This window comes from Polypterus senegalus, chromosome 7 (genome assembly GCF_016835505.1).
Source record: "Polypterus senegalus isolate Bchr_013 chromosome 7, ASM1683550v1, whole genome shotgun sequence".
NCBI lineage: Eukaryota > Metazoa > Chordata > Cladistia > Polypteriformes > Polypteridae > Polypterus > Polypterus senegalus.
Window position 1 is genome coordinate 18,912,991 of NC_053160.1, and position 27,899 is coordinate 18,940,889.

Sequence of the window (27,899 nt, forward strand, 5' to 3'; positions counted from 1 at the left end):
GGTGCTTTGTTGTATGTAATGTATAATCGCCGTAAGGGTTACAGGGGTGGTATCGTTGTTTTCATTTGTTTTCATTACATTGTTTATTTGCTGTTTGATTACTGGTTTGCTTTGTTTTTGTCGCTGTTTGAGAGTGTGTGTGTGGGTCGGGTCAAGGCTGAGTGCGTCCCTGGAATCTCCACCATAAAAATAAATAAATCACCAGCTTCTCGACGGTGTGAATCTTAGCGGCACCGGACCTCTACAGCGTTATTCATTTCTCCTTGCTGTTGATTGACTGCAGCCCTGTGACGCATCTCCAGCTGAGTGTTCTCGTGTTTTCTGTTTTGTTCTTCTTAATCCTTAAACCGCAACAACTGGCTATAGTTGTTTCCCAGTGCCATTTGCCAGCATTAAGGAGCCGAGTATATTCAGCGATGTACATTCATTGAACACCGCAACCGGCTATTGTCGGTTCCCAGTGCAATTTACCAGCACGCTTGAGCTGATCAGTCAGTGCCGTACATTCGTTGAGCAGCCAGCTCGTGAGCACTGCAGTCTCACTGTTTCTGGGATTGAGCCGCTGCTCTAGACTAGCCTGCCAGCGTCAGCGTTTAACTCTGTGTGCTTGCAAGCAGCCAGTTCAAGTGCAGCTAGCTCAGTGATTTACTGAATTTCATCAGTGGCGCAAGTTGCACTTTGTACATATTGTTCCAGTAGTTTTTAAAAATATTTTACCCCAAGATGCCGTCGAAACGCCCTGCACCTTCTAAGGATTCTGGCAATGAAAAAGCGCTTGCATGAAATACAGTACATATAGCGGTAACATTGGTATTTTACATTCTAGCACTGCAGGTAACATATCAGTATAGTGCTGTACAGTATACGGGTTTACCTTTACATTTTATTTTTTTTAGGTAATGTATTAAGCTGAGGTTAAAATGAAATTAAAGTGTTTTGGGAGCATATTTAGGGTTTAAGCTATAAAAATAGACATCTTTATAAACACTTCCATCATTTGATATTTTTTAAAATTTGGGGGTGTTCTAGGTACATAAACCCCATGAATTTCGAGGGTGTACTGTATTCAAACCATTAGGAATTTAGATTAACAAAAGTCTCAATACAGTTAAAAGAGAAATACAGTAAAACATGTATATTTTTAATTATTACAGAATAAAAATCTTAAGAGTATTAGGGAAAAAGTTATCCAATGTGTTCATTTGTCTGACACTAATCCAGAAACTAAAAATATTATTAAGGATACAGGGATTGTATCAGTCATCTAGCTAGACCTGAGTGATAATAATGAGCATTATAGGGAAACACACAACAGAGCTGAAAAAAAAGAAACACACAAAAACCTTTGAGTCATAATAACATTGACAGGCACAATGACTTGTATTAAACTTGTGAAGTTAGAATGTTAAAAATAAAATAAATCTTAAGAGCTTACAGAAGGAAAACTAGAACTGTAACATCACATATTAACACACATTACATAATGTCATGGCCTTCATGAATCACAAATAGAAATATCTTATAAACAATGAACAACAGTGAACAAAACAGTGTGAAAATGTGTACAGGTGACAGAAACCTATTAGAATGAAGCAAAAAGAGGACAGTAAATCTAATTATGTAGCCAATGAGTATGGTGAGAGTGCCAAGAAGGCACCATTTCAAAAGTTCTTACTGCTATTGTGTGTTTAATGAACAATTTACTAAAGGCACTTACATAATAAAGAGTTTTTCTCCCACTTGTCCTATCTCTAAATTAATTTTGGTGAATATTCAATGCAAGACCTATACTGTATACTGTAGTATGTCAAATAAGAGTGTTTTGTTATTGCTAAAAATCATCTGGCGATGGATCTCTATTCGAACCAGCTCCTTCCAAACCATTCCATAGATCCTGGACTACATCAAGATCTTCTATCTGGGAAGGTCACTACATTAAGTTAAATTCATTGTCATGTTTTGGCAAACATTCTACTACTTTCATAACTTCATAGCATGGAACATTATTCTGCCAGTAAGTTATACAGCTAGTTTTCAATGATGTTCATAAATCCTGTGACATCTGGAAATTTTTTAACTTGGTTCAGAACATAATACACAACATGAAAATGCATCTCATACCATTATACCACCACCACCAAAAGTCATCATCAAAAGTGATTAGGATTATTCCATGGCATGGAATCCTATGGATTTTATCATTTCCTGATTCTCTAGTCAACATGAATGTGCAGAACCAAACAATATCTATGGAATCCTTTGCTCTCCATTGTTTGGGTTTCTATGTTCTCTGTATTTGTACCTTGTCGTTTATTTTTTGACAGGAAAAAACTCAATTGGCCCTGTCCTAATACAACAACTCCACTGCTGCCCTCAACTGTTACTTGACTGACTGTAGCATGTCTTCTACTCTGCACAAGTTGTGTCAACCTTCACCAGCTCAGACAATTCAGCAACCAAAGCATTGCTATTGTTTTTATGTTTCTTGTGTGGTAGTTCATTCACTACACCTGTGACATGGCTTGGGAGTGAAAAACACAACCATTTTTGTTCTCTAAGTATTCCTGGCTGTGTGTCTGGCCATGACTACCCATTCTTGGTGACATGTGTGACATAGAAACATAGACAATTAAAGCTCACGCTCACACACATAACTACCACAGCAGATAATATTATTTCAGGAGCTTTTGAGACTTTAGGTTAATCAAATGCTGAATTATCTGTATGACTACGGAAGGCTTTAAAAGTATGGCTGACATATTCCAAATAGGTTGGAGTCCCACACTACAGCTGAAGTATGACTCTTTTTGAAATAAATGTTATTTATAAGAATGTATAAGTTGTTTTATTTTATCAAAAATGTATCAATAAGATCTGTTTTTATTTAAATAAAATGGTATGAAAATCATACATGTTAAAAAATACAGTGCTGCCTCACTTGCAGCATATTTTAGGCTGTCATAGGTTTACCTTTCCTCCTTTCTGGCTCTAGAGTATTTATTTTATCACGCTTGAATTTTAGAAAAAAAAATAAGTAGCAGTATGTTCTGTTCTTTTCTGCATTACTAGTACTCCACAAAAAGCTCTAAATGCCCACTTAGGGGACATCTTGTGACGATGACCCATCCTCTCTAGGGGTTGACTCTCTGTCACTCCCAGCTGCTACTCCCAACAACCCCATTCAGCTTTTTCCCTTTACCTCCCCCATTTTGTTGTGCTATTGATCTGTTGGCAGCAATGGGCTGGATAATTAGTCAGGAATTAGGGTTTCTATTACAGTCGGGAGAAGTGCCCCGGCTGATTTATCACCTGAATAATTTACTGTGATTGAAAGGAAATTAAAATGAACTCTGGTTGACAACTGCACCGTTTTTATGGGCTCTAGTGAAGTCAAAAGCCAAATTAATAGGCTGGTGTTGCTTAATAGTCTGCTGAGAGTAAATATGTGGCAGGCTGCATCTGCTGGAAAGAGAGATGTGATTTCTCTCAAGCGCAGCTTTTAAACATTTTCTATGTTTAAATTGCCTTCCATCTGACTAGGGAAAAGGGAAAATATTGAAAGAGATCTTCGCCTTGTGCTGTATGGTTAATACCTTTATATTTCTTCTGCTTTGTTCCGCAGATAAGTTCTGTTTCAATAGCCTTAAATAATCTGTGAATTCAAGAACCCTACATATCTGTAGTATCTCATGATTCTAGAGGCGATCAGGTTTTAAGTTATGAAATATATTTTATGCTGTTAACTGAAGTGTTTGTTTTCCTCTCTGCTCTTGTCAAATGACCATATTACATATCTTAAATTAATTGAAACTGATGTACATTTTAATCTGACTTCTGTTTTACTGTTTATTTGTCCTGATGTGTGCTTTAATTAATTTAATTGTTCCAAGGTTATATACTTTACTGTTTCTTTTTTATATATGGAAATCTATACAAGCACCTTTTGTTAAATATGCAAACTTTTTGCAGCATTTATTTCTCAATCAAAAACAAAGTTACCATCGGTTTATTCTTGCTAACCTAAATCACTGTTTATTAGCATATGGGAAAAAATGGACATACTGGAATGGTGACAGGGAAGTGACAAATTAATGTCTTTTGCATTTTCAAACTGTGCCTTTGGTCTTAGGTTTGTTTTTTATTTTTATTTTCTTGTGAACTTATACTTTTTGCAAATGGCTAACCTTTAGTTTTATCCCAAAAAGCTATATCAAGATGGTCAGCTGAAAAATGGACATACTTCATTTACCTATAACAAAAGTAGGGTGTTTTGCCCTGTATTCAAATCAAATCATGTACCGTTAGGATGCTGGAGATCACTAAAGTAAACAGGACATTTCAAGGTTCAGTGAATGCAAATGTGTGTGCCAATAAACTTGCAGTGACTGACATTTGCCATGGTTCTTCTCAAAGCTACTGAGAGGGCAAAGTTCTTTCAAAGGATAGAATGACAGCAAAATGTCCATAAAGAGCTGCAACACCATTTTTATTATGGAGTTCTGGGAAAGTGGTGCCTCTCCTTGCACTATTGAGTGCAGTGTAAGAATCGGCTCTAGACGGGACATCACCTCATCATAGTACATATCCATTTAAATTAAGCTAACTTAAAATTAATTTGAGATTTGGGTGAAAACCCAAATACTTTAAGACATTCCACATGAATATGAAGAAAAAGTGTAAACTCGACAGAATCAGAGCCAGAAACTGACTCCAGGTATCTGAGATTTGAGGCAGCAGTGCTAACTACTGTTGCACCCCATTGAATGTTGTGAAAATCCATCAAAAACTTGAAATTCATACATTTTCATATTTAAATTTATTATCATGTGCAAACAGTATATACTGTAAAGTGCACATAGTACGATGAAATTGTTACTAGCACATCCTCTCAGAAGAGCTGACAATAATATAATACCAATAAAAGATTTACACATATGTGCACACAATGGAGGTAGAATGATCCCATTTCCACTTTGGCTATGGCTCTATCCCTTCATGTCAGGCATGTCCTCTCTGCAACATCATTTGAACATCAGACATCAGGAAGACAAGACCATGCTCCTATGGCAGTGTTTCTAGTTGATAATTGCATGCAAGGGATATGCAAAATACTAAATGATTGCTTTAATATACCTACCATGGCTATGTCCCAAACTTGAGATGCTCCGATCGGTCAGCCGCCGATCTAATATAGGACGATTTTCACTAAAAAAGACTCGATCAGTGATCGGTAAATTGGCCAATCACAAAAAGTGATATTTTCAGCCACTGCTTTTCTAAGTATTATGGTAATTTAGTAGTAGTCCTTCATGGCAGTTCAGTCAGAGTACAAAATGAGGGCTACTTGAAAGTGTATCTATCTCTTTTTTGGTTATTTTTGGCAGCAAACTTCCTGCAATGTAAACAAAGAGCAATAGAGTGAAAGCTTGTTTTATCAGAGAGCAAGAGACGACTGGATTATTCACAAGTTTTCTAATATTCTAATGTTCTAATGTGGTGTATATCGCTGAGCAGGTGCAATTTTCAAAGTTTAATTTCGAACAATACAAAATATAATAAATGGTGTGAAATATAGGATGTGATGAATGAAATTCAGGGAAAGGGATTCATGACAACAAACTCAGCATTTAGTAAGGTGACTTCAGTGACATTTTTCAAATGATACTTTTTAACACTTTTAACCAAACAGCTCTTGTGCTTGTTTTCTTTTTTTTGATTCTGTGTTTACAATAACTTTCTCTTAAAAATGGTATTGGCCACTGTCTTGAAAGTAATACATAAAAAGTAAATAAGCGACTGAACTAAAATGAAAGTTAGTTTATTCTGTATTCATGCAATGCAGTTTCAACAATGGTAAGCAACTTGTAATACATTCCTCCATTTTCTGAACCCATATGTTCTAATACAGATTTGCTGGATTGACAAAAGGAACATAGCACAGAATAAACACCACTTTATCACAGGGCACACTAAGGTACATGCCCAGCTGGTCCCTATGTAACTAAATACAAGTTAAACTGAACAAGAGAACTATAAGTTGAATTGTTCACTGAGTGGAGTTCCATGTGCTGTGTTTAACTGAATGTTGAAAAGCAAGGTCATACTTATTCCATTACTCTCAATGTAGTGCTATTTTACTGTAAGTTTTTCCTGCTTATGAAGCAGGTTCAATGCTTATTCTTTGTCAACTATTATTTTAAAATGGATCTTTAAAAAGGTACAGCTGTATATGGATCTCATATAGCTAAACTAAATGCATTTGTAACAATTTGCAACAATGAAATACTCGTATGAAGCGACAAGGTTATGATATACAGTAAATGTGTAAACATTTGCCTCAGAATTTCATAACAGATTGGCACATTGCCTTGAAATTTAGTATCTAAGGTTCTTGCAAGGAGATAAGTCTTGTTTAAATTCAGAGTCAGATCAGTATCTTTGATTCTGAGCTATCATATTGAGCTCCTAAACTAATTAACCTACATACATGATATTCAGTATGTAGATCCATTTTGGTGAAGTTTGCTCATCCTCAAATTTTGAACACAATTTATTCTCTTGAAAGAAAATCCAACTTCTAGAACTCTGTGAAAAATAAGTAAATGTGTTCAAGTTTCCAGACTATGATTAAAATGCTAGAATTTATATTATTTAATAGATATTTCTCGAGGTATAAACAAAGTTGTGAAATTCTGCAAACAGTAGCTGAGGTTTTAGGAGTTTGCAGAATTTTCCATTGTTCGAGTTGAATGAAGTGGCAATCATCAAGATTCAAAAAAACATTTGAAATATTTGGACTGATTTAAAAAAATCAAATTCTTAAAAATGGACAGTGCTACGTTGCACTGTCTTGTGTGAGAAAAATTAGAAATATGGCCAAATAAAAAAATAGTGTAATATAATTTTAAATTCTTGAAAAAGTGTTTTGTGGGTATATGTCAGTAAGAAGTTACTCTCTTAAATATTATGTGACTTTTTGAGTAAAATATTTTGGCTCTGTCAATTGTTGGTAGGTGATCACTAGTATATAGTAAACTTCTGTTGGAAATGAACATGTTGCTGTGAGATCTGCAGCTTGTTTTGCAAATTGATTGATTCATTCATTCATTTTTCAAGCACACAGTACAGGTACAGTGTTAAGCGTGGTGGGATCTTGAACTTATACCAACATGATCAGGTTCAAGGCTTGAGAAAACATAACACGCTCAGAGAGAATGGGTAAACTCAATAAAGATGGTGATCAGCCTGGAATTGGAATCTGGGACTTTGAAACCATAAGGCAGCTCAGTTGCTGATCAGTGCATATTCATGCCACACAAATAAATGCAAATCTGCTTGTGTAAATTATTCTTTAAACAGTATTTGAATTTTGAGGCCAAAAGCTCCTATTGGCACATAACTGCCATCATTTTATATGGCTTGCAAAATGCATCTATTATATCAAGAAGAACAAATAAAGGATTATAGAATATACATATTTCAACTTTTATTACTTCGGATTCTGTGGTGTGTCCCTTTAAATCAGACAGCAAGAGAAAAGCATCATGTTGTTAATTACTGGTGCTCCTCTCTTAATGAGCAATCAGGCATGTAATTGAACACTGCAGACAATAAACAAGAAACCACAATAGGACTAGCTGTGTATCAGTTATACTTAGTTTAATTCTTGGTCGATTGTATACTGCAGTCAGATTGACACTTGGGGATCGTGTCCTGCTAGTACTGTACTTAGATGTCTCATGTTACCACAGTGCTAGTATTGTACCATCCACTGCTCCCTACAATTTATTTATTTATTTCCTTATTTATTAGTTTATCAGTGAATTTGTAGATGTTTCCCATTTTATTCTGTTGTCTGTGTTATGTTTTAACCTGTTTACTAAATTGTTTATTTATTTGTAGCTACAATTATTTATTTATTGGTAACACTTTAGTTTAGGTACTGCAACAATGCATCCATTAGTCATTTACTCTTACTATGTGACATTACCAGAGGCTGCTTTTGTTTTTACTAACACTTAGCATCAGTAAAGTGGTTATTCATCTTTGCAATTTAGTCTACTAAACAATTTTCACTTTGGAATGGTCAGAGGTGGCTTAAGAGAGACATATTTCTTTTGACATTGTATGCTTTAGTATAAGGCCTGTGAATCCTTAGAATCTATAAGTAATTTTACCAGCATATAAAATGTATTGTTCCACAGAAATGAAGAATCTGTTTAGTGAAGCTTTATACACATAATTAAGACCAAAAGAAGCTTTTGCTAAGGTCTTGTTAGGTGTATTATGATAATGCATATAAAATATGAATCTCCAAACAACTTCAGAGAGTTATCTAGTAATAATACTTAAAACAATGTAGCAGACTTTGTTTGGTGATTTACTTCAATTTATATAAAATATCTGAGATTATGCAGATACGAAAATGAACACTCAAATTACACACTGAGGTATTAACCTCCATTAACTGACACTTCATTTAGCAAGCTAGTAGAAACCTAGTATTAGTATTATTTACCACTTCATATGTTCATGTGTTTGGTAGGTAGCAGCCATCAGCAGCTTAATTTTAAGATGAATGAGGTACAAAAAGAAGCATGAAAAGGAAAAATTGCTTTGACTTGATCGGCGTCTTAAACCACCTGTTTTCTGCAGTAAACATCTGTGCTTTGTTTTAAACATTGCTGAACATTGTTGTCAGACAGATGTGCATGGGGGGAGTCTTCAGGGCTCTGTCTCAACGTCAACTCAACTATACAAGGTGCCGATGCCCTCTCCTATTTTTCACTCACAAATAAGAACATCTGGCAGGACGAGTGACATCACTTCCTCCTCTAACCAAAAGTCTTCACTCTTTTCCTAGGTCCAAAATATAACATTTCACAAAGCTGGAAATCATTGTTCATCCTGAAATTTGAATCTTATATGACGTTTTTAAAAAATTTTAATATTTGCAGACAGAAAATGTATGTTAGCGTAAAAAAGGCTGAGCCAATCAGACCTGTTGACAGTGGAAGGAAATTTGCACGTGATGAAGAAGTGTGAGAGCAGTGTGTGCCATGTCATAATAGAGTTTGCAGCATGATATACTGTAGATATTTACTATTTACACTGGCTAGAATTTCTTGTTATGTTCACAGACTGGAGATCTAAGATTGTTAGGTTGTTTGAATATTGAACTGTATATGTTGAGATTTATTCAAAGTATGAGCTTATGCTGCAGGATTTGAAGTATTTGAAGATTACAATAGTGCATCAATAAAGACACAGAAGAATAACAGAGAAGTGCCTGGTCTTACCTGTTCTGTGACTGTGTTCAAGTAAGAAGAGGCTGGGAGCATGCACTGATACAGATAGATAGATAGATAGATAGATAGATAGATAGATAGATAGATAGATAGATAGATAGATAGATAGATAGATAGATAGATAGATAGATAGATAGATAGATAGATAGATAGATAGATAGATAGATAGATAGATAGATAGATAGATAGATAGATACTTTATTAATCCCAAGGGGAAATTCACAGTGTGTTACAACATCCACCACACAAAGAACCACATCAGGATCCCAAATTAGGACCCGAGCACAGAGGTGCAATGGGTGACACCTCATCATCACACTAGTTCAAATGGAATGGAACAATGTGACATTTTTTACAGTGGCTGGAGTGCCAATCTTGCCATCAACCCCTGAGTTTTCCCTACAAGTTGGAGGACCTGCTTGTAGGGCTGGATGCAGGTTAACATTATAACGTCATACCCAGGACGGAGCAATTGCAGGTTAAGGGTCTTGCTCAAGGGCAAAATGGAGTGGAATCACTTCTGGCATTTACGAGATTTGAACCGGTCAGTGCAGATCCCTAATCTCACAGCCACCACTCTATTAGAAGGCCTTCCCTAAAACATCCTCTGCTATGTTCTGATAGACATTCTGCCACAAACAGAGCAATTTGATTCTGGGTGCTAAGTCATGACTTCTCCTCCTTCACAGTAAGATTGTCCATTACAAAATGTATGTACATTTTATTCAACATAATCATTAACCTACACCCTGTTATTATGTTTAAGTCGGACATAATGAATATTGAATATCCTTACAGACAGATTATCTTCCTTTAATGGTAAAACAAAAGGATAGTTGTTAGCTAGGGCTGTTACAAAAAAATGAATTAAACCTTTCGTCAAAATATTTAAGCACAAAACCAAAATTGAAGTACCACCAAAACAAAAGTCAAAATCATAATCTTCTCTTAATATTGTTTCTACTGGTTGCTTGAGTGGTAATCTTTTGTAAAGTCATTCCTTAAAAAAGAGCTGCAAGTACAAGGCGTCATAGTCAAAAGACACAAAAAATAGTGGCACCATTTCACACAGCCACACAAAATGGTGGTGATCTACAGAAAGAAACAAAAACACATAATATGGCAAAGCGATGAAGTCTCGATAATAACAACAGGAAATAAAATTAAAAAAGCACAAACACAAAAGCATACTGAAAAAATAAACTAATGATGCATTTCTGAGATGTATATATCAGTGAACCTTCTCCTGTAGATGTATTTCTTACTGATACCAGGACAAATCTTTACAAGTCAACATAGAATTTGGAATAAAGGTCAGTCAATCTTTTGTAACAGAAGCAGTTCAAGATTGAATTCACTGGGTTATTGATATTGAATTTGAAACTCTTAACAGCTGAAAAGTATTTTCATTTATAAATAATTTGCTTTTTTTTACTGAAAAGCAAGGCAGTCCTGGAAAAATGCAGCTTTCAAAACCATCATTAAGGATGAGAAAAGGTAGCATAAGCTAATGGGATGAAAAATGCTCATTTGACATTCTGTCTGTCAGAATATTGGCTTAAATTTGTGGTTAAATGTTACCTTTTTTCGTCAGCGTGAGTGACTTGTGATGGATCAGTGCTCTGACTGGTTCCTGCTCCATGCGTGATGTAACTGTGAAAGGCTCCAGCTCCCCATGACTCAGGACTGAATTAAGTGATGTTAAATATGAATGGATAAATGAGTTTCTAAACATATCATTACTGTAACATTATGTTATGGCAAATTTTACAAAATATGTTGCCAGTTGCATTCCCAATAGAGATAAATTAAAAGAAAGTGCTAAGACACCCAAGCACTGGCAGATGACATATATTGTACAATGAATGGTGCTTTGGTCAGTTTTATGGGAATCAGGAGTAAAATTAATAATTTTACAAAACTTCATAATTCTTTCTATACAGTAATTTTTAGTGTTTTAAGCCCTTTCTTATATGTATTTTTTTAAACCACTTTATGTTGACACTTAAAAAAATAGCATATGGCAGGAATCTGTTGTGTCATTTTTGTGGAGACATTTCTTCATTATGGGGATCTAGTTCAGTTTTACCTACAAACCTTTTGAATAATTAAGTAGTTTATCAGACACACCATTACATCATAAAATATTTTCAGTGTCACATTATATTTAAGTGTCACATTATGTTCAGTATTTATGTCAGCACCAAAAGTTAGGTAGCTGCATTCATTGTCCAGCTGGTTCAGGTATGTATTGTTGACTGTGCATTTGCCATTAACCGCGGTCTTTAGACAATACCATTATTCTATACCACATATGTGCACTTTTAAAATGTCAATGCTCATCGAAAGAAGCCATTGTCTATTCACAACCATTAAAATGATTCCTTAATAATTAGAGCATTTATATTCATGAATCATGTATAGCAGCAGAAAATGTTACTCAATTTGAAATAGATCAGTCATGATCATACAGCTTTGTCATATTATTGCAAATGATCTATAATTTCCCTTTTCTAAATTTTTGTTGAACTGTTTAAATTTTATGGAAGTACAAAGTCCATGATTTGTGAAAGACTTTTTTTAAGTTAATTCAGGACTCCATTTGTCCAATATTTTTTCTCACCATAAGCAGATCTAGCAGGAATTTGTGACACTGAGTATATAGCTCTACTGGTTCACCTTGCAAATCTGAGTCACATGTAACTGAATTCTGACGTAGATGTCTCGCAGTGTAGATGTATGTTATCCACTTAGCTTGGATCTCAAAAATTATAATCAGATAAGAGAAATGAAGTACCTATTGAGCTTTTAACAAATTGATAAATAAAGATGAAGAAGCGTTCATTTCTGGATGCTTTCAGATGCTTAATTTCTTCTATAGGATCTGAGAACTTCATTACTCCAATAAATGTATAAAAGTGATTAATTCTTAAAATGTATGGCATTGGGCCTCTTGATTTGATATTATCACAAACTATCTGTGCTACCTGACTAAGACTGGGTCAAAATTAAATCATTAATGTAGACCTCATGTTTTTTATTTGATACATGAGATGTCCATTTAGTCTGGTATATTTTTCTTGTGTCAGCCTTTTCATCTTCAGATAGAGCTGACTGATTCTGCTGCTTTATCTCAGTGTTGCTCATCAAACTGACCACTCTTTTAGTCAAAGTGTTTTGTAGGGAAAATGCACCAGTGGTCATCACTGAATTGGCCTGGTTTAGCAACTCCAACTTTGTCGTGTCAGGGTTTTCTAAAGTGCACAATATCATTATTTTCACTCATTCATTGGCCTCCATGTAAAGTTATCAGTCAGTCAGTCATTTTCCAACCCCCTATCTCCTAACACAGGGTCACGGGGGTCTGCTGGAGCCAATCTCAACCAGCACAGGGCGCAAGGCAGGAACAAATACCGGGCAGGGCGCCGTCTCAAGTTATCAGTCATTAGCAATACAGCTGCAAATCTCATTTATGTGGTCTGAGCAGATGCAAGAAAGTCGCTACCACACTGCTGTTGCTGGCATATAACATCGGACAATAGAATGGTTGATAAGACCAATTTTCTTATTTTTAGAACCTTATTTGGCATTTTGACTATCATTCTTATTTTTTTAACACTTCTTTTGCATTTTTTGCCTATTTTTAAACTTTTCTTCCTAACCCTAGCTTCCCTGAAGGACTCACAAATATACAGGAACATGCACTGACAATTGTCCATTTATTAAAGTGGATATTTTTTAAGAACCACCAAAATACATGACTAAGCATAATTACAAGCAAAGAATTATAAATGTATACTAGGGGGCTCTGCCTCCTGCTCGCTTCGCTCACCCACCCCCGGGTTTGGTTTCCCGGATATACAATTTAAAGAGATTGTTATTTTCATGGGAATTGTTACATATGCATTATTTTCACTTTTAGTTTAAAACTTTTGTAAAAACAATATTTGGACCTAACTTTTCTTCAAGATTTTGATTCCGTGTTTGGACTTACATCGTGACAACGCAATGTATAACTGCCTGTGAGCGAATATCATTTCTTTCTCTCTAATAAATAAAACAACTTTCTTGAATGTTTGTCAATGCACTTTCTTCTTCACTTTGTCGTTAACGTGTCACCTACAGTAGAATGGATAAAATTATTGTCCTGATAAAGTTTATAAGAGCTGAGAGTGCAGGAAGCGTGTTTGACAAAAGCATTCACACGACTGAGGTTAGATGAACGTAGTCTTGTTTGAAAATTTTTGTAAGTAGGGCGTGACTTGAAAGTCTCACGGGACTTCATACCGCAACAAAGTTTTTGGAATATTTTAATTCTCGCTGGCAACATGAATTAGACAATCTACAAGTCTCTGACTTAAAGTTTAAATTCAAACAATATATTCGATCTCTTTTCGCTGTTCCATTATTTCACTGAGTAATAATTTCTGTTTGTTTGCGCTATTGCAATATTTCCTATTATTTTTTTGAGACTTTGGAATTTTCATAATTCCATTATCTTTAACCTGCTGTGCGTTTTTGAATTCTTTACGACGTTCTACGTTGTCATCTACTCTTTGTCTTTTATTTCCGGCCCCGGACGTGGTTAAATCTCTTTCTCGTGGGACGTATAATGCTGCTTGCATTGTGTGGGGGGCTGAATGCACGATAAGGAGATGCAGTCAGATCAGTTGCTGTCTTTCTGCTGCTGTTTGCGAGCTGTGTTTTCTTCTTTTCGTGCTGTGCATCAATCATTTAAAAGCCTGTACAGCAGTTGTCCTTTTGCCACTGCGCGTCTCTGCCGCTCACATTGTGTGGGGGGCGTAGGGGGGCTGATCACATGCTAAGGAGATCATCTGCTGGCTTGCTGCTGCTGCTGCTGGTGAGCTGCGTGTTCTGCTTGTCACGTTGCGCATTGATCATGTAAAAGCCTGTACTGCAGCTATCCTTTTGTCTCGCAGAACTTCAAAGTGAAGATCATGTCTTATCTCCCTCGTCTCCCTCATCTCCCTCCCAAGATTTTTTTTTATAAAAGAGATATAAATCTCTTACACTGCAGTAATGGCATTGCCTCTGCCTACACTACATTATAGCCTCTTTATCATAGCCTCTTTAATTAATTTCATATTTGCTCCTTGACATTGCTGTATGCGCAAAGGGCAGGATTGAATTTAAGGAAAAAGGAGAGCAAGACAAACATCAAAGCCATCTATACCTTACATTGGTGCTGCATAATTTTACAAATCAGCAAAATCCAAGACTACAACTCAACAAAGCAACATGCACCAAAGTACTAGAAGATTTTTGATAAAACTAAATATTTCTCAATGTGGAATGAAAAAATAAAATTGTAATAATAAGTCATACAGCATTCAAGGAACAACAGCCTCTTCCAAATAGTTGTGCTGTCTTAGAATTGAATTATCAAATTTACGACTATAGATTTATCTCAAAATATTGAAAAAGTAGAATAAAGCAGCCAGTTTGTGAGGTTAGGGTTCTTTCAGATAACCTGACTAAAGATTGGCTTTAGGTCAAAAAAGAAACAATCTGCAAATGATTATGAGTACATGCAGATGATTACCGTACCTGCTCTGGTTTGATGGGCTCGGTCGTTGTAAAGATGTCTGTATACTGCTGTCTTTCAAACACTCGGTCCAGGACCTCTAACTGCTGTTGTGTAAAGAGATCTCCACGCATCTGTTTCCGCAGAAAATCCCTGCCTGGATGCGAGTGACCATTGGGAATTGGTGACTCCTGCAGACCTTTAAAAATGAGAAAAGAGGCACTGTTTTTGTAAAGTCTCAACATCAGTTGAATCATGTTAGATAGAGGAATTTCTCCAATGAGCAAATGATTGTTTCTCTTGTACAAGTAAAAAAGTAATATTCATCATGTTACTATTAAATGATGCTGTTTAAAACCTTAATTTAAGGCCTCTCATAGAAAACATTTTAGGCTGAATTCAACAACAACAACAACATTTATTTATATAGCACATTTTCATACAAACATTAGCTCAAAGTGCTTAATAATTCAATAATATCTGAGAAAAGTTTTTTGTTTTTCTGGCATTTTTTTTGACAAAAGAACAGGTAATCTCTTAGCTTTATTCTTAAAAACTTGATTTTTTTGCTTAAACACTGCCATCAAACCTTTCTGTGATCTATGATTCCCTTGCTGAGGCAGAAGCAATGATGAATGACCTCATCATCTATTTTTTCTTTGCTTTCTTCCTGCCTCATCCACCATCTCAATCACATGTGTGGAAGCGAGAAAATAGATTTTGGGCCCACTGTGCTTTTCATATGTGTATGTGAGTGCAATATGATATCTAACCTCCCTGGAGCTCTATTAAAGCAGTCCCCAGTTTCAGAGATCCTCTCTGCATTTCTACACACACACACACACACACACACACCATTTCTGTGGAGATACCTGAAGGACTTAGTGACAGGCATGGTCAGGCATATACTTTGAAAGGGATATGTTACTAAAACTAGGAAAAGGAAAATGATAGAAAAACCTCTCTGGGAGTGACAAGTGCTGAAGACTAGCAGTCACAGTTAAATTAAGCTGTATGGTTGATAAAAGCTCTCCTTTCATGACATTCATTATTCAGCCCCAAAGGAGTAATTTGCTTGATTTGTCCCTATAAATAAATATCTTGCCAACCTTCAACAGTGAGTTTGAAAATATCATTAAAGACCAAAACTGGCCAAATTAAGATTCTGCTGTGAGGGGTGTAATCTTTATTTTCTAGATAATAAACTGTTAAGTTGAAAAGAGTTTTCATGAGAAAAATACAAAATCATACCCTGGACAGAAGGCATTCTGTTTAGGCAATGCACAGCATTGTACAATATTAATAACTGGTTTTAGTCAAAATACAAGACAAGCATGCTTAAAAAATGCAGTATTTCTGAAATACTGCTTAGTTCAATTTGATTAATCAAAGTTTATTTTTTGGAAATTAAAGTACTTAGTAAATCACCCACTGAAAACATTAATCATGAGATGTTAGCCTCTACAACAGAGTGTAGCCTGAATTGCTTCCACCACTGATAGACAAAAGCACTAAATATCACTCACTCTCTCGACCTAGCTTTATAACGACCAACAGTTGCATTTATTTTTTATTTTACTTTTAATTTTTAGTTTTATTTTTCTAAATTGACACATTATGTTTTATCATTACTTAATTTTTAACCATTTCCATAAGCTGTACTGCAGACAAACATGATTCTCTTTAATTGTATCAATCTAAGAAAATGACCTTTACTCCATTTAACATTAATTAATTTTACAAATGTAATCAAGGTTAAAATGCTCCAGAAATTATATGGTAAATAGAATCCCAGTTATCCATCCATCCATTATCCAACCCGCTATATCCTAACTACAGGGTCACAGGGGTCTGCTGGAGCCAATCCCAACCAACACAGGGCGCAAGGCAGGAAACGAACCCCGGGCAGGGTGCCAGCCCACCATAGATCCCAGTTATCCAACTACTATAATGATTTCCTCTTATTTTCTCCAAGCCCAGATTCACATGTGTATTGACTTTTTTGTGGCTTTATTCTCCGTTGCAATCAATGCCCTTTAATAAGACATATAACAAAGTGTTACATACTGTAAGACTGCCAAAAAGAGCATGAAGAAGTATGTAAATACAAATCAACTGCACAATTAATTTCTTTGGCTTGACTTGAAAATAACTGCAATTTTTTTTTAACTTGTAAGACGAATAGGTATGTAGAAATGCTTTATATCTCAAATAAGTGACAAAATGTTTTGTTACTCTGTAAGTGAGAACGGTTCCCCCAGAATTGGGAGCAAGGCATTGGATGAGTGGATGCTTGTGCATTACAGGGCACATTAGTGCACCTAACAGATTAAACTAAAATTCAGGACTGCAGGAAGTGGAAAACAAATTTGGAATAATTAACTTGTATAATGTAGAAATGTATAAACATTCACACAAACTATCACTGTACTAGATTTTGAGCGCAGGTCAATGGAGTTATGAGTCAGTAACATTAATGACTGTACCATCTCTTAGTTTGATAGTTCACAGATAAACATAATGCACATTTTAACAAAAATATTTATTTATGTTGTGCACTGCTGCTATGTGTTGTGGTATTCAATGTGAAATTAAAAACTGACAGTTTTATTTCAACCTGCACTTCTCCCCATTTCATCTGAAATAGATCAAATGCGTTTTCATTTAAAATCAAAGCAAACAATTTTTGACCTTAAGTTGTTCCTATTATCACATTATGAGTATTTCAGTGATGCGCAAAAAACAAAGAAAAAAGCGTGTCACTACGTATCGCTATTTATGAAGGAAAAGCACTCACAAAAGATTATTATAATACCTCAAGTTGCCGCTGCACTGTAAATCAGTGCCCAGACGACAAGAGAGAAAAAGATAAATCAGAAAAGATTCAAAAATACTTTTCATTTTCTGCAGATATATATCAAGCCATTTCAAAGACTCTGATAGAGTCTTGGCGGAGCCTCCATTACCCTGCCTAGGCTCCTAGAGTCAAGGAGGCAGACGGCACTAGATTATATTCCACTGGAAGATGGTCACCGATATATATATGATCTCCAACCTCTATTGATTGACCAATTTCACGAGCAAAGACTGGTGAAATGAAGCTGAAATGAACATCATGCTTTAACTCATTGAACCTATCAGGCCCAAGTTAATCTCACTGTCCACTCTTTCTGATAGAATTCAATTGATCAATCATGTAGCAGTGATAGTACCATTTCACCGGCTTATTGCTTCTTCATTTCAAAGCTTGACCTGTTAGATACACCAGGGCTGTCTCTGCCGCTCCTTGGATATACAAAGATCAGCATGCTCTAGATAAAGTGAGTCTCCCTGTTTATACTGGAGAGCCGGAGCTCAATAAAAATTCTCTGTATTTCGTATTGATGGTAATTATCAAGTATGTTCTTTTAAAGCTGCTGTCAAAAAGGAAATTTTGCAGGTGCAAAGTTTAAATCATATGTTTTGTGAAGTCATTATATAGACAAAATTATTATGCCAGCATAGTTTCAGTTTATTAATAATGGTCAGATCACAATCTTTTATTTCTTCTAAATACACTTTTATCACCATTCCAAATCTGCTCACATTAAAAACAATAAAAAATTTCTTTAGGCTTTTTGCTAACGGTAAGTACATTAGCAGAATGTTGCTATATTTTATTTTGAATTCTTATTCTTTTGGAGAGTGTTGTGTGTGTTCAGTATGCAAGGTGAAATGAAGACTGATTGATCCTGGAACCATAGATTTATGAATAAAATGTAAAAATGCTTGTCTAAAATATGAAACATACTGTAGATGTCACTAACAAAAACGTACTGCAGGTTGCAGTAATTCCACAAATACATTTTGTAATCTAAAGATATTTGAGCAAATATATATATATTAAAAAAAAATTAAGTAAAATGCTTTCAATTAAAACAAAGTACATAACCTGTTTTACTCCCCTAAAATAATCTATAACAAAAAATGTAACATTTTTGAAATTGATTCTATATTGTGGTTTCTTGAGATAGCATTAATTTGCCTTTCTATAAATACCATAACATAACATTCTTAGACTTGGTGAATCCAATTTAAATCTTTACTGTAATTGATTCTGTTCTTACACTAATAACAAAGTGAAAAACACAAAATGACAAGTAATAAAATCTAAAATATTATATTGAAACAAACCTCTCCATAATACATTAAGTAGACTTTTAGCTTCACAAAGAAATTTAGACTTTACTGTCTACATGTAGTCTATTATACAGTTTTTTGTTTTTTTTGACAGTTTTATAGATTTTACTTTGGCAGATGAGAATTAATTTGGAAGCAAAAATAAAGTGACTGAGGCAGCACAAAGGAGCAGGGGCTGTCATTGCTGCCTCAAAGATTCAGCACCCTGAGTTTAAATCCTGTGCCCGTGTGCTTGCATGTTCTCCTCTTGTTTTCATTTTTTTTATCTAGTTTCTCTGATTTCCTGCTCATATTCCTAAGCGATGTGTGTGAGTGTATTTAGTTCAATTGGCAGTTTCAAATTAGTTTTTCCTGGATGTGCGTGAGTGCAGACTGGCATTCCATTTAGTGCTGCTTCCTGCCTTGAGGATGATGCTACTGAAATAGGCTCTCACTCCCCATGGCATTGAATTGCATTAAGTGGGTTTGGGAATATAATACTGTTAAGCTAACTGAATGATATTTATATAATGTTGTATGGTGCATATTTTTTATACATTAACCAGCAAACAAAGACCTCGGTTCATGACACTCTTGTTCTTCCCATTTTGCCCTACAACTCAGAAACATGGACAATAAAACAAGAAGACAACAGAAAGTTATTCGTTTTTGAAATGACAATACTTAGACAAATCCTAGGTGAAGAAGAGACCATTTACAGAATGGCACTCACTTGGGATCCAGTTTGATGTAATATTTAAGATCCGGAAGAGAAGGCTGATGTATATTGGACATGTTATACATATGAAAACAGACAGAATTCCTCATATCATGAAATATGGTCATATTCACAGTAAAAGACCCGCAGGAACACCTAAGAAGCGTCAACTGGATAACATCACAAAGACTGTAAAGTAATGGATTTGTCAATAGTGGAAGCTGAATGACTGCTACAGAATAGACAACAATGGAGAATTGCTTGCGCTTGCATTACAGTAGACAAAAAGGAAGGAAAAAGGTTTAGTACATTATTAAGTTTATTTAAAGAACTGAACGTTATTAGCATTTGCTGCTAGCTGTCCAGGACACTGTGGTTTTTTACTTTTGGCTTCATTTTCATTTTTAATTAAATAATAAATAATGCAATATCCACATGTATATAGTTATCCAATGCTACCAAACAAAGTCATTCCAGATAACAAATACATTATTCCACAAATCAGGTCTTTACCATAATAAAATAAAGAGACTAATTTACATTAGTGAAATACAACACTTGGTTTTTCTGGTGGGATTACAGTATATAACTACAAAGGACTTTTAAGTTAAACTAGCAAAGAGGCAACTTATCTCCGTTTTTCACCTCAGCCCCACCTGTTACATTTTCACTCACTGTCTCCTGATGCCCTACATCCTGTTAAGAACCTCTCCATGTTTCTTCCAACTTATTCTTTGTTTTTACTGCCCGGAAAAAAGTCAATACTGTATAAGGAATACCTTAGGTTTTTGCATTCTTTTTCCATAACACGTGATGATCTAGAACACACTGGAAAGCTACAGTAAACCCTTCCTCTACAAATAATAGTGTTGTTGACCCTTCCTGGCACACCATTCAGACCAGTTATCAGGAAACAACACCTACACAAATACATATTGTGGCAATGAAACCATTCATGACAACAGGCAGATGATTTATAGTTCTTTTATGCATTTATTTTCAATACATTTTAACTGCATAAACAAACCCTATACTGCCTAGAGTCCATTCCTGGTAAGTTTGGGGTAGACTGTAACATTAAACGTGTATGGGTAAAATTGATCCACGTAATAAGTGGGATGCATGTGTAGTAGGGTCTGAGGTTTGTTTAAGCAATTTGTATTAGGTGAATATGAAGCTGCAGCCATCAAATTGAGGTGTGGCTTGTATCTGAAATTTCAAATGGGCAGCTTTTAGCGCGAGAGGCAGTGTCTGTCTTGGGAGTTTGGCTTTGGCTAAGACAAGGAGGCTGCTTCTGGGAAAATAACATCAGTGCTTTCCAGTGGACACAAGAGAGGAGTCGCTGTTCTCTTTGTTCTCTTTGTTTTTAATTATTCATTTTGTCTTAAATTAGGATGTACTCTTGCCTGTAGGTCAGTTGGAATCAGTTCAGACTGAACTGAATTTGAAACACTTCTCTTAAGCTTTGGTTTGAGGATATGGACAATTAAGTCTGGATTTCTTTTGGTTGGGTTTTCTTTACATCAAGTTTTAAAATTTTTCTTGTGTTCATATTAAGTTATTAATTTGTTATTTACTATCAGTACAGGCAGTTTGCTTTTTAGTTTGATTTATGTGCAATTTAACCCTTTGTAAACCTACCTCTGAATTGATTGTTCATGTCTCATCATATAGGTTTTATATCAATTAAAAGAACATAACAATATTAATTGGTGTCTTGATTTGAGCATCCCCCTGGCCCTGTAGTATGCTGTTTTGGGGTAAAACTGTGTTTAGATACCATTAGTCAGAAGTCTTGTGTTCAATTCAAAAAGTGACTCTCATGAAGCTTTAGGTTTCCTATTTATGTGCATGCTGATAATTCAGGAAGTAACTATTGTCAAACATATGCACTTAGGGGGCAGCCAAAGGGTCCAAGTGAGCCTGAAGTAGTAACAGATAAGGGATTGTAACAAAGCGCTAACACCTTTCTCCCTCTTTTAACAGAGCAACAGAAGATTATCCATTCTTTTCCACTCCAGTCACACATGGTACCATATATTTTTCTCCTCATTATAAAAACGTCACTTCCAACCCACCTCTGATGACATCACTTCCCGACAGTCATGATGATGTCACTTTCTGGGTCACCTTTGATGACAACACTTGTCTACGGCCAGCCATGATGTTGTTATTCCCGGTCTACCTTTGATGACATCACTTTCCGGCTAGACATGTTAACGTCACATCAGCTCCACTTGATGACATTGCTTCTAGCCAGCCATGATGACGTCACTTCCGGCCAGCCATGATGACGTTGTATCCTATCTACCCTCAACTTCCTTCTTGTCACCATTATTTAAATAACCCTGACTATTTGTCTTGTATTGTCAAGTGTTTTTCAAGTTTTTGACCATAATTCAGTATTTTTTGAATGCCTGACATTAACAGGGAAGCTTCCCCCAATCTTTTTCTTGATTTTTTTGTCAATTATTTCATCATACCATATAAATTAACATTAACATAAACATTTAGCAAAAACATTAATTTAATTGTACGTTTTAAACTTAACTAATAGATTAACAGACGTGGACTATTTGACATGGGTAATGTGCGATTTCTTCTTTTCTTTTTTCCATGGATGTTTATCACATCTTTTGCCATTGTAAACCACTGGTCACTATTGTCTTCTATTATGTCATAAACTTCATTCTCTCTATTCTGTTTTGCGGCACACCAGCACCTGTTGATTTGCAGGGGTCTCCAATCCTCTAGAACCCTCGATCGCTGATCATGTGTCATTTCCTCCAAAACATGAGATTACATTTTTTTCAGCAGCCAGTACAAAGTACATGGCATGAGGAATGTATTAAAAAATATCATATTTGGTTGGAATGTTCCTTTAAAGGCATTCGATGTCAGTTAAGTCATCACTGTCTAGTCATTTCCTAAACCAGAGGAAGTCAATTAACTGCTTAAAATGAAGCAGTAAGTTATGTGCAATTCACACACCTAAAAACTGGAAGTTGTCCACTAGTAAGACACCACAAGATTTTACATTAGGTTAGTAAGTTCGACAGTATTAAACTCCTTTGGGCTACTAAATTTTCACAGTGTAACAACACGCAACTAAAGTCCAGAAAAATCTCTATAATAATAATTAATCATGTTTAATCTAGCATTTTTCTAGCTACTCAAAAGTGCCTTATATAAACAATAGGTAACCACTTCAACCACCATCAATATGTGACATTAGAACATTAGAACACTCTAGACGAGAACAGGCCATTCAGCCCAACAAAGCTCGCCAGTCCTATCCACTTAATTCTTCCAAAAAAAACATCAAGTCGAGTTTTGAAAGTCCCTAACGTCTTACTGTCTACCACACTACTTGGTCTCTTATTCCAAGAGTCTGTCGTTCTTTGTGTAAAGAAAAACTTCCTAATGTTTGTGTGACATTTACCCTTAACAAGTTTCCAACTTTGTTCCCGTGTTCTTGATGAACTCATTTTAAAATAACAGTCTCGATCCACTGTACTAACTCCCTTCATAATTTTAAACACTTCAATCATGTCACCTCTTAATCTTCTTTTGCTTAAATTGTACTGTACAGGCTCAGCTCTTTTAATATTTCCTCATAATTCAACACCTGTAGCCCTGGAATCAGGCTAGTCGCTCTTCTCTGGACATCCACCTGGACAAAGACATTTTTGCAACATATAAGATACTAGGTGGTGAAGGGTGAGAGAGATTAGGATTAGGATGATTAGGGGACAGAATGGACAAGGCCATGATAGGCAATTTAGCCAGAATATCAGGAAACACCCACTCTTTTAAAAAATGCCTGGATCTTTTATGACCATAGTCAGTCATGACCTTGGTTTTATGTGTCACCCAAAGGACAGCACAATTTTTTTGGCACAGTGTCCCCATCACTGAACTGGGGCCCCGTGCTGACCACACCACCATCAATTACAGCATCCACCCTATCTTTCCTGCTTGGCTTTCCAAATAAGTACTGGTCGGACCCAAACATTCTTAGCTTTAAATGGATTATTTCTCTGGTGGTATGGATGTATGATATAATTTATAGACCCTTTTTAAATTATGTTTAGGAGAATAAATCAGTTGGATAAGTTGCAGGACAAAGGTGCATGGTGACAAAAGCACACAAGATAAAGGATTCTGGTTTTACTGTGCAGATGTGCTAAGTTCTGTGATGGGGCACTTCCAGTTTTAATCTGCTAGTGTGGCAGTTGCATTTACTCCACAACTGCTGCAACTTGCAGCATTTTCATTTATAATTGTGCCTCATGTATCTCTTCTATAGATGCTCCAATTATGAGTTGGCATTCATTCAGTTTTTCTGTTAAAGATGTCAGAACTGTGGTGGCAGTGGTGTAATCTAGTTTTGAGAGTTTTACAGATAACTATTTTTTTATGTTCATGCTGAAAAATGGCAAGGGAAGTTACAATTAATTATAAAAAAAAAAACAGTTGAAAGACATTAAAATGTACTATGTTGATTAAGTTTTTTTCATTTCATGTATTGTATTAAATTGCAATTGCAACACCTCTCAAATCAAAGCCTAGAAAACTATTTGTATATTGTGGCCGTTAACTATCTTCTCTTCTATGGCAGTTTCTGTTTTCTTTTTTTATGGCACAGGAGGCACACATTTTTGGGTTGTCAGCCTTTTTAACATTCAATGCATGAACTACCTATAATTAAATTCTGACAAGTCAAAATTATTGATTTCATAGAATTCAAATTTGAGATATTTACAGTACAGTATATTTGGAATAGTCATGATGAGAATTACAGATACCTGTAATTCAGTATTGACTGTAAAATAATGTTTCAGTATGGGATTGAGAGAATTGTGCCTATTATTTAAACATCCTGCATAGTTCAATTTAATAAAGCAGGACAATTTCCGCAGCCCTTCTTGTACAATAAAAGAACAGAAAAATGAAATAAATGACTTTCATTATTGTAGATGTTATGCCATTATAGTGCAAATTCAGAAATAAGAAATATGATTCATGCCTGCTTTGAGTGAGGGATGATGAGACCAATCTTAGCTGTGAGTTATAACTATTTTAAGTGGCAGTATTTCACAGTTTAATGTATGGATCGGAAACAACATCACAACGAATCGCTGGCTAATAAAAGTACCATACATAGCCCTGTTAAAGAGACAGAGTCTTCATATTCATCCTAAGAATGCTTGATATAGGAGGCCATGAACATGCAAGGAGAACAAAGAAGTTTCATATATACAATACCAGATACAGTTGAAGCAAATACAAATTTAGTTTCAAACACTGTCCCTTTGGCTACTCCATAACAGTGACAAAATGCAGTTCTGTATGTTCATTCCTAAATAAAACTTAAATAAACTCTAAATAAAACTTTTTAAACTTCCATACTGAGCAGACATAAGTGAGGTTCAGCTCATAATGCTGTTTTGAAGCATTAGAAAGGCAATTCTGATGAAATAATATCGAATGCATTAGCAGCTGTACACAACTCTAGAGGTGTATAGTTAGTCAGTCTGGTGAAACAGCATATCTTATTGCTTAAAATAATTTTACACACACAACATCGGTGCAGCCTGTTGAGTTTTTTAATCCAAAGGAATGCTTATTACCACAACAAACTAAAATGTGATGAATGCAGCAAGAGCAAAAATTTGAACAAAGCTAGTCATGTTTAAAGGTTAACTCTGGATGAGTCCGCAAGCATAACATCTGATTACTCCTGTGTGATGCCATGAGAGCTACACTACAAAGTTTTACAAGAACTTAATAAATGGATAAATATTCATTTGAGAAGTTTAATTTCACAAAGGTGTGATAGTCTTAAAGTGGGGACAAATGCAAGAATGGAGATATTTAGTAATATAAAGCATCAGTAGCTTATGACATTTTAATTTTTAATTATTTGTTTTGCCCTTTAAAATGCTACTTGTTAGCAAAAGCTATTAACCAAAAAGTGTTTCTGTATGTTCTGATGTAAAAACAAATCTCCCAACAGCAAATCGCATAAACCTGAAATGGTGACTTTTTGACAAATCTGATTTGAAAAGTGTGCTGTTACAAAAGCAGCTTTATAGAGTTTTTGTAGATGGAAATCTTGATAGAATGCATATTAATAAATTAATGTGTTTAATTCAAGCATGCTAAAAGCATTAGTAATTTTAATTTTCATGAATGACATCTGAATTGCCAGTATCTTTAATGAAATTATTCAAGAAATTACTGGGGAAAGTCAGTTTCCTTGAGTCAAAAATGGGCTTACAGATATCTCTAACAATAATTTTGACTAGAAAAAGTGCAATTGTCAATAACTAAAGTATATATAAAATGCTAAGGGTTGTGTCCATCTATTATTCAATTACTCATGAACTACTGGGGTACAACCTTGACCTTGGTCTTAACCAGAAGCTCATGACTGTAGATGTTGCTAGTGGCCACCTGTGCAAAATTATCAAGATTATTATCTTTCTAACACAAACTGCATAGGAAAACTGATCAAGAAGGTGACATGACATAAGGATAAATAAGAGAATTGGCATCATTTCAGAAGGCAATTACATGACAGGAAGAAGGTAAATCACAAGTCCGGCATCTGCTGCGCATTGAGCATATGCAATGTGGCAACGTGCCAGTACTTGTGAACTACTGGAGCTGGAACCTTAAACTTGGGAGGATTGGGGGTCCAAGTGTATCCTAGCCTAAAAGAGAAATTAGCACAGGAAATCAAATGTTAAAATCTTGCCATATACACGCCACATAGCTTCAACCCTAAGAGGTAGACCTAATTCAATGAATCTGCTCGTTTGTTTTTGAAGGGTTGGTTTGTTTATTGCACATTCTGCACAAAATACACAATGTTAATTACAAAATAAAACCTCTGCTTAACTTAATATTTGTCTAATGTATTTTACAGACAGTACACATTTGCCACATTTTTCATTCTACTAGTCCTATGGACTACCTAAAATGTTGTCTTAAATTGTGCAATTAATCTTTAATCACATCATCATATACGACATCACATGTGTTATCACATTTAAAGCAATAGAAGGGTTATGTATATAGCCTTATATATAATTTGATACTATCCGTATGTATGGTGTTCGCGTCAATACCCCGTATGTATGGCGTTCGCGTCAATACCTCGACACAGTACAAGTTAGAACCATGCAATGGTTCTGTGGTTAGAACATAACATGGCAAATGCAGACACAGTATTGCATGATTGGCTAAGAATGTTCGAATGCTTCTGTGACGCCGCTGGATGACCAAGTATAGTAAGTTGGTGTTGGTTCAAACAGATAACAGTAAGTTCGGTTGGTTATTGGAACGTTTGTGTGTTGGGGCGCACTTTCCAGGACTAACATCGTCGACTGACTTAAACCCTTCGACAGCTCCGGAACCGTAAGTAATTTAGAACGTATCGCCATTTACTTGGTATGTCAAAATCTATCTTTGGGCAGTTCGGTTTTGACATCCATCCTTCTGACATCTATAGTGAAACTGAGTAATGACGGCTGGGTATTAACAACGGTCATTGTTTAAATTTTAGCCGATCTCAGATCTCAAATGACCACGTCAACATAATTATTACTCCAACTCTGATTAGTGTCGTCAAATACGGTTTGTTTTGAAAATTTGTTTGCCGGAAAAAATCAAATGAGGTGCGCCAAAGAGCTGAGTTCACGTCTCGCAGCCCCATTTAAACACGAAGCTGTTCATTACATCGGCCAAAAAGGTCTATTTTAAGCACAAATCAGTGCCATGATAACAAGATCATTTCAAGGACTTAAAAAAACAAATAATTCTTTGCAAAGTATGGATTTCACAAACGTAGAATTTGTAACCCGATTCGATCGGGCTCCCAGTCGCTAGTTATATGTATATATTAATTGTCAGTCAGTCACTGTCCAACCTGCTATATCCCAACACAGGGTCATGGGTGTCTGCTGGAGCCAATCCCAGCCAACACAGGGCGCAAGGCAGGAAACAAACCCCAGGCAGGGAGCCAACCCACCGCAGGGCACACACACACCCACACATCAAGCACACACTAGGGACTATTTAGGATCACCAATGCACCTAACCTGCATGTCTTTGGACTGTGGGAGGAAACTAGAGCAAACCCATGGGGAGAACAAACTCCACA

At 35.7% G+C, this 27,899-nt stretch overlaps 1 protein-coding gene across 4 annotated transcripts in view; it reads right to left on the reverse strand.

The window, feature by feature from the left end:
• The window catches only part of pax5 (paired box 5), a 252,687-nt gene that overhangs the window by 111,154 nt on the left and 113,634 nt on the right, over positions 1–27,899 (reverse strand). For all 4 annotated transcript variants that reach the window (XM_039758290.1, XM_039758292.1, XM_039758291.1 and 1 more), the window contains exon 6: positions 14,877–15,052. In XM_039758290.1, the coding sequence (XP_039614224.1) occupies positions 14,877–15,052 (176 nt within the window). The remainder of the gene's footprint in view (positions 1–14,876; positions 15,053–27,899) is intronic.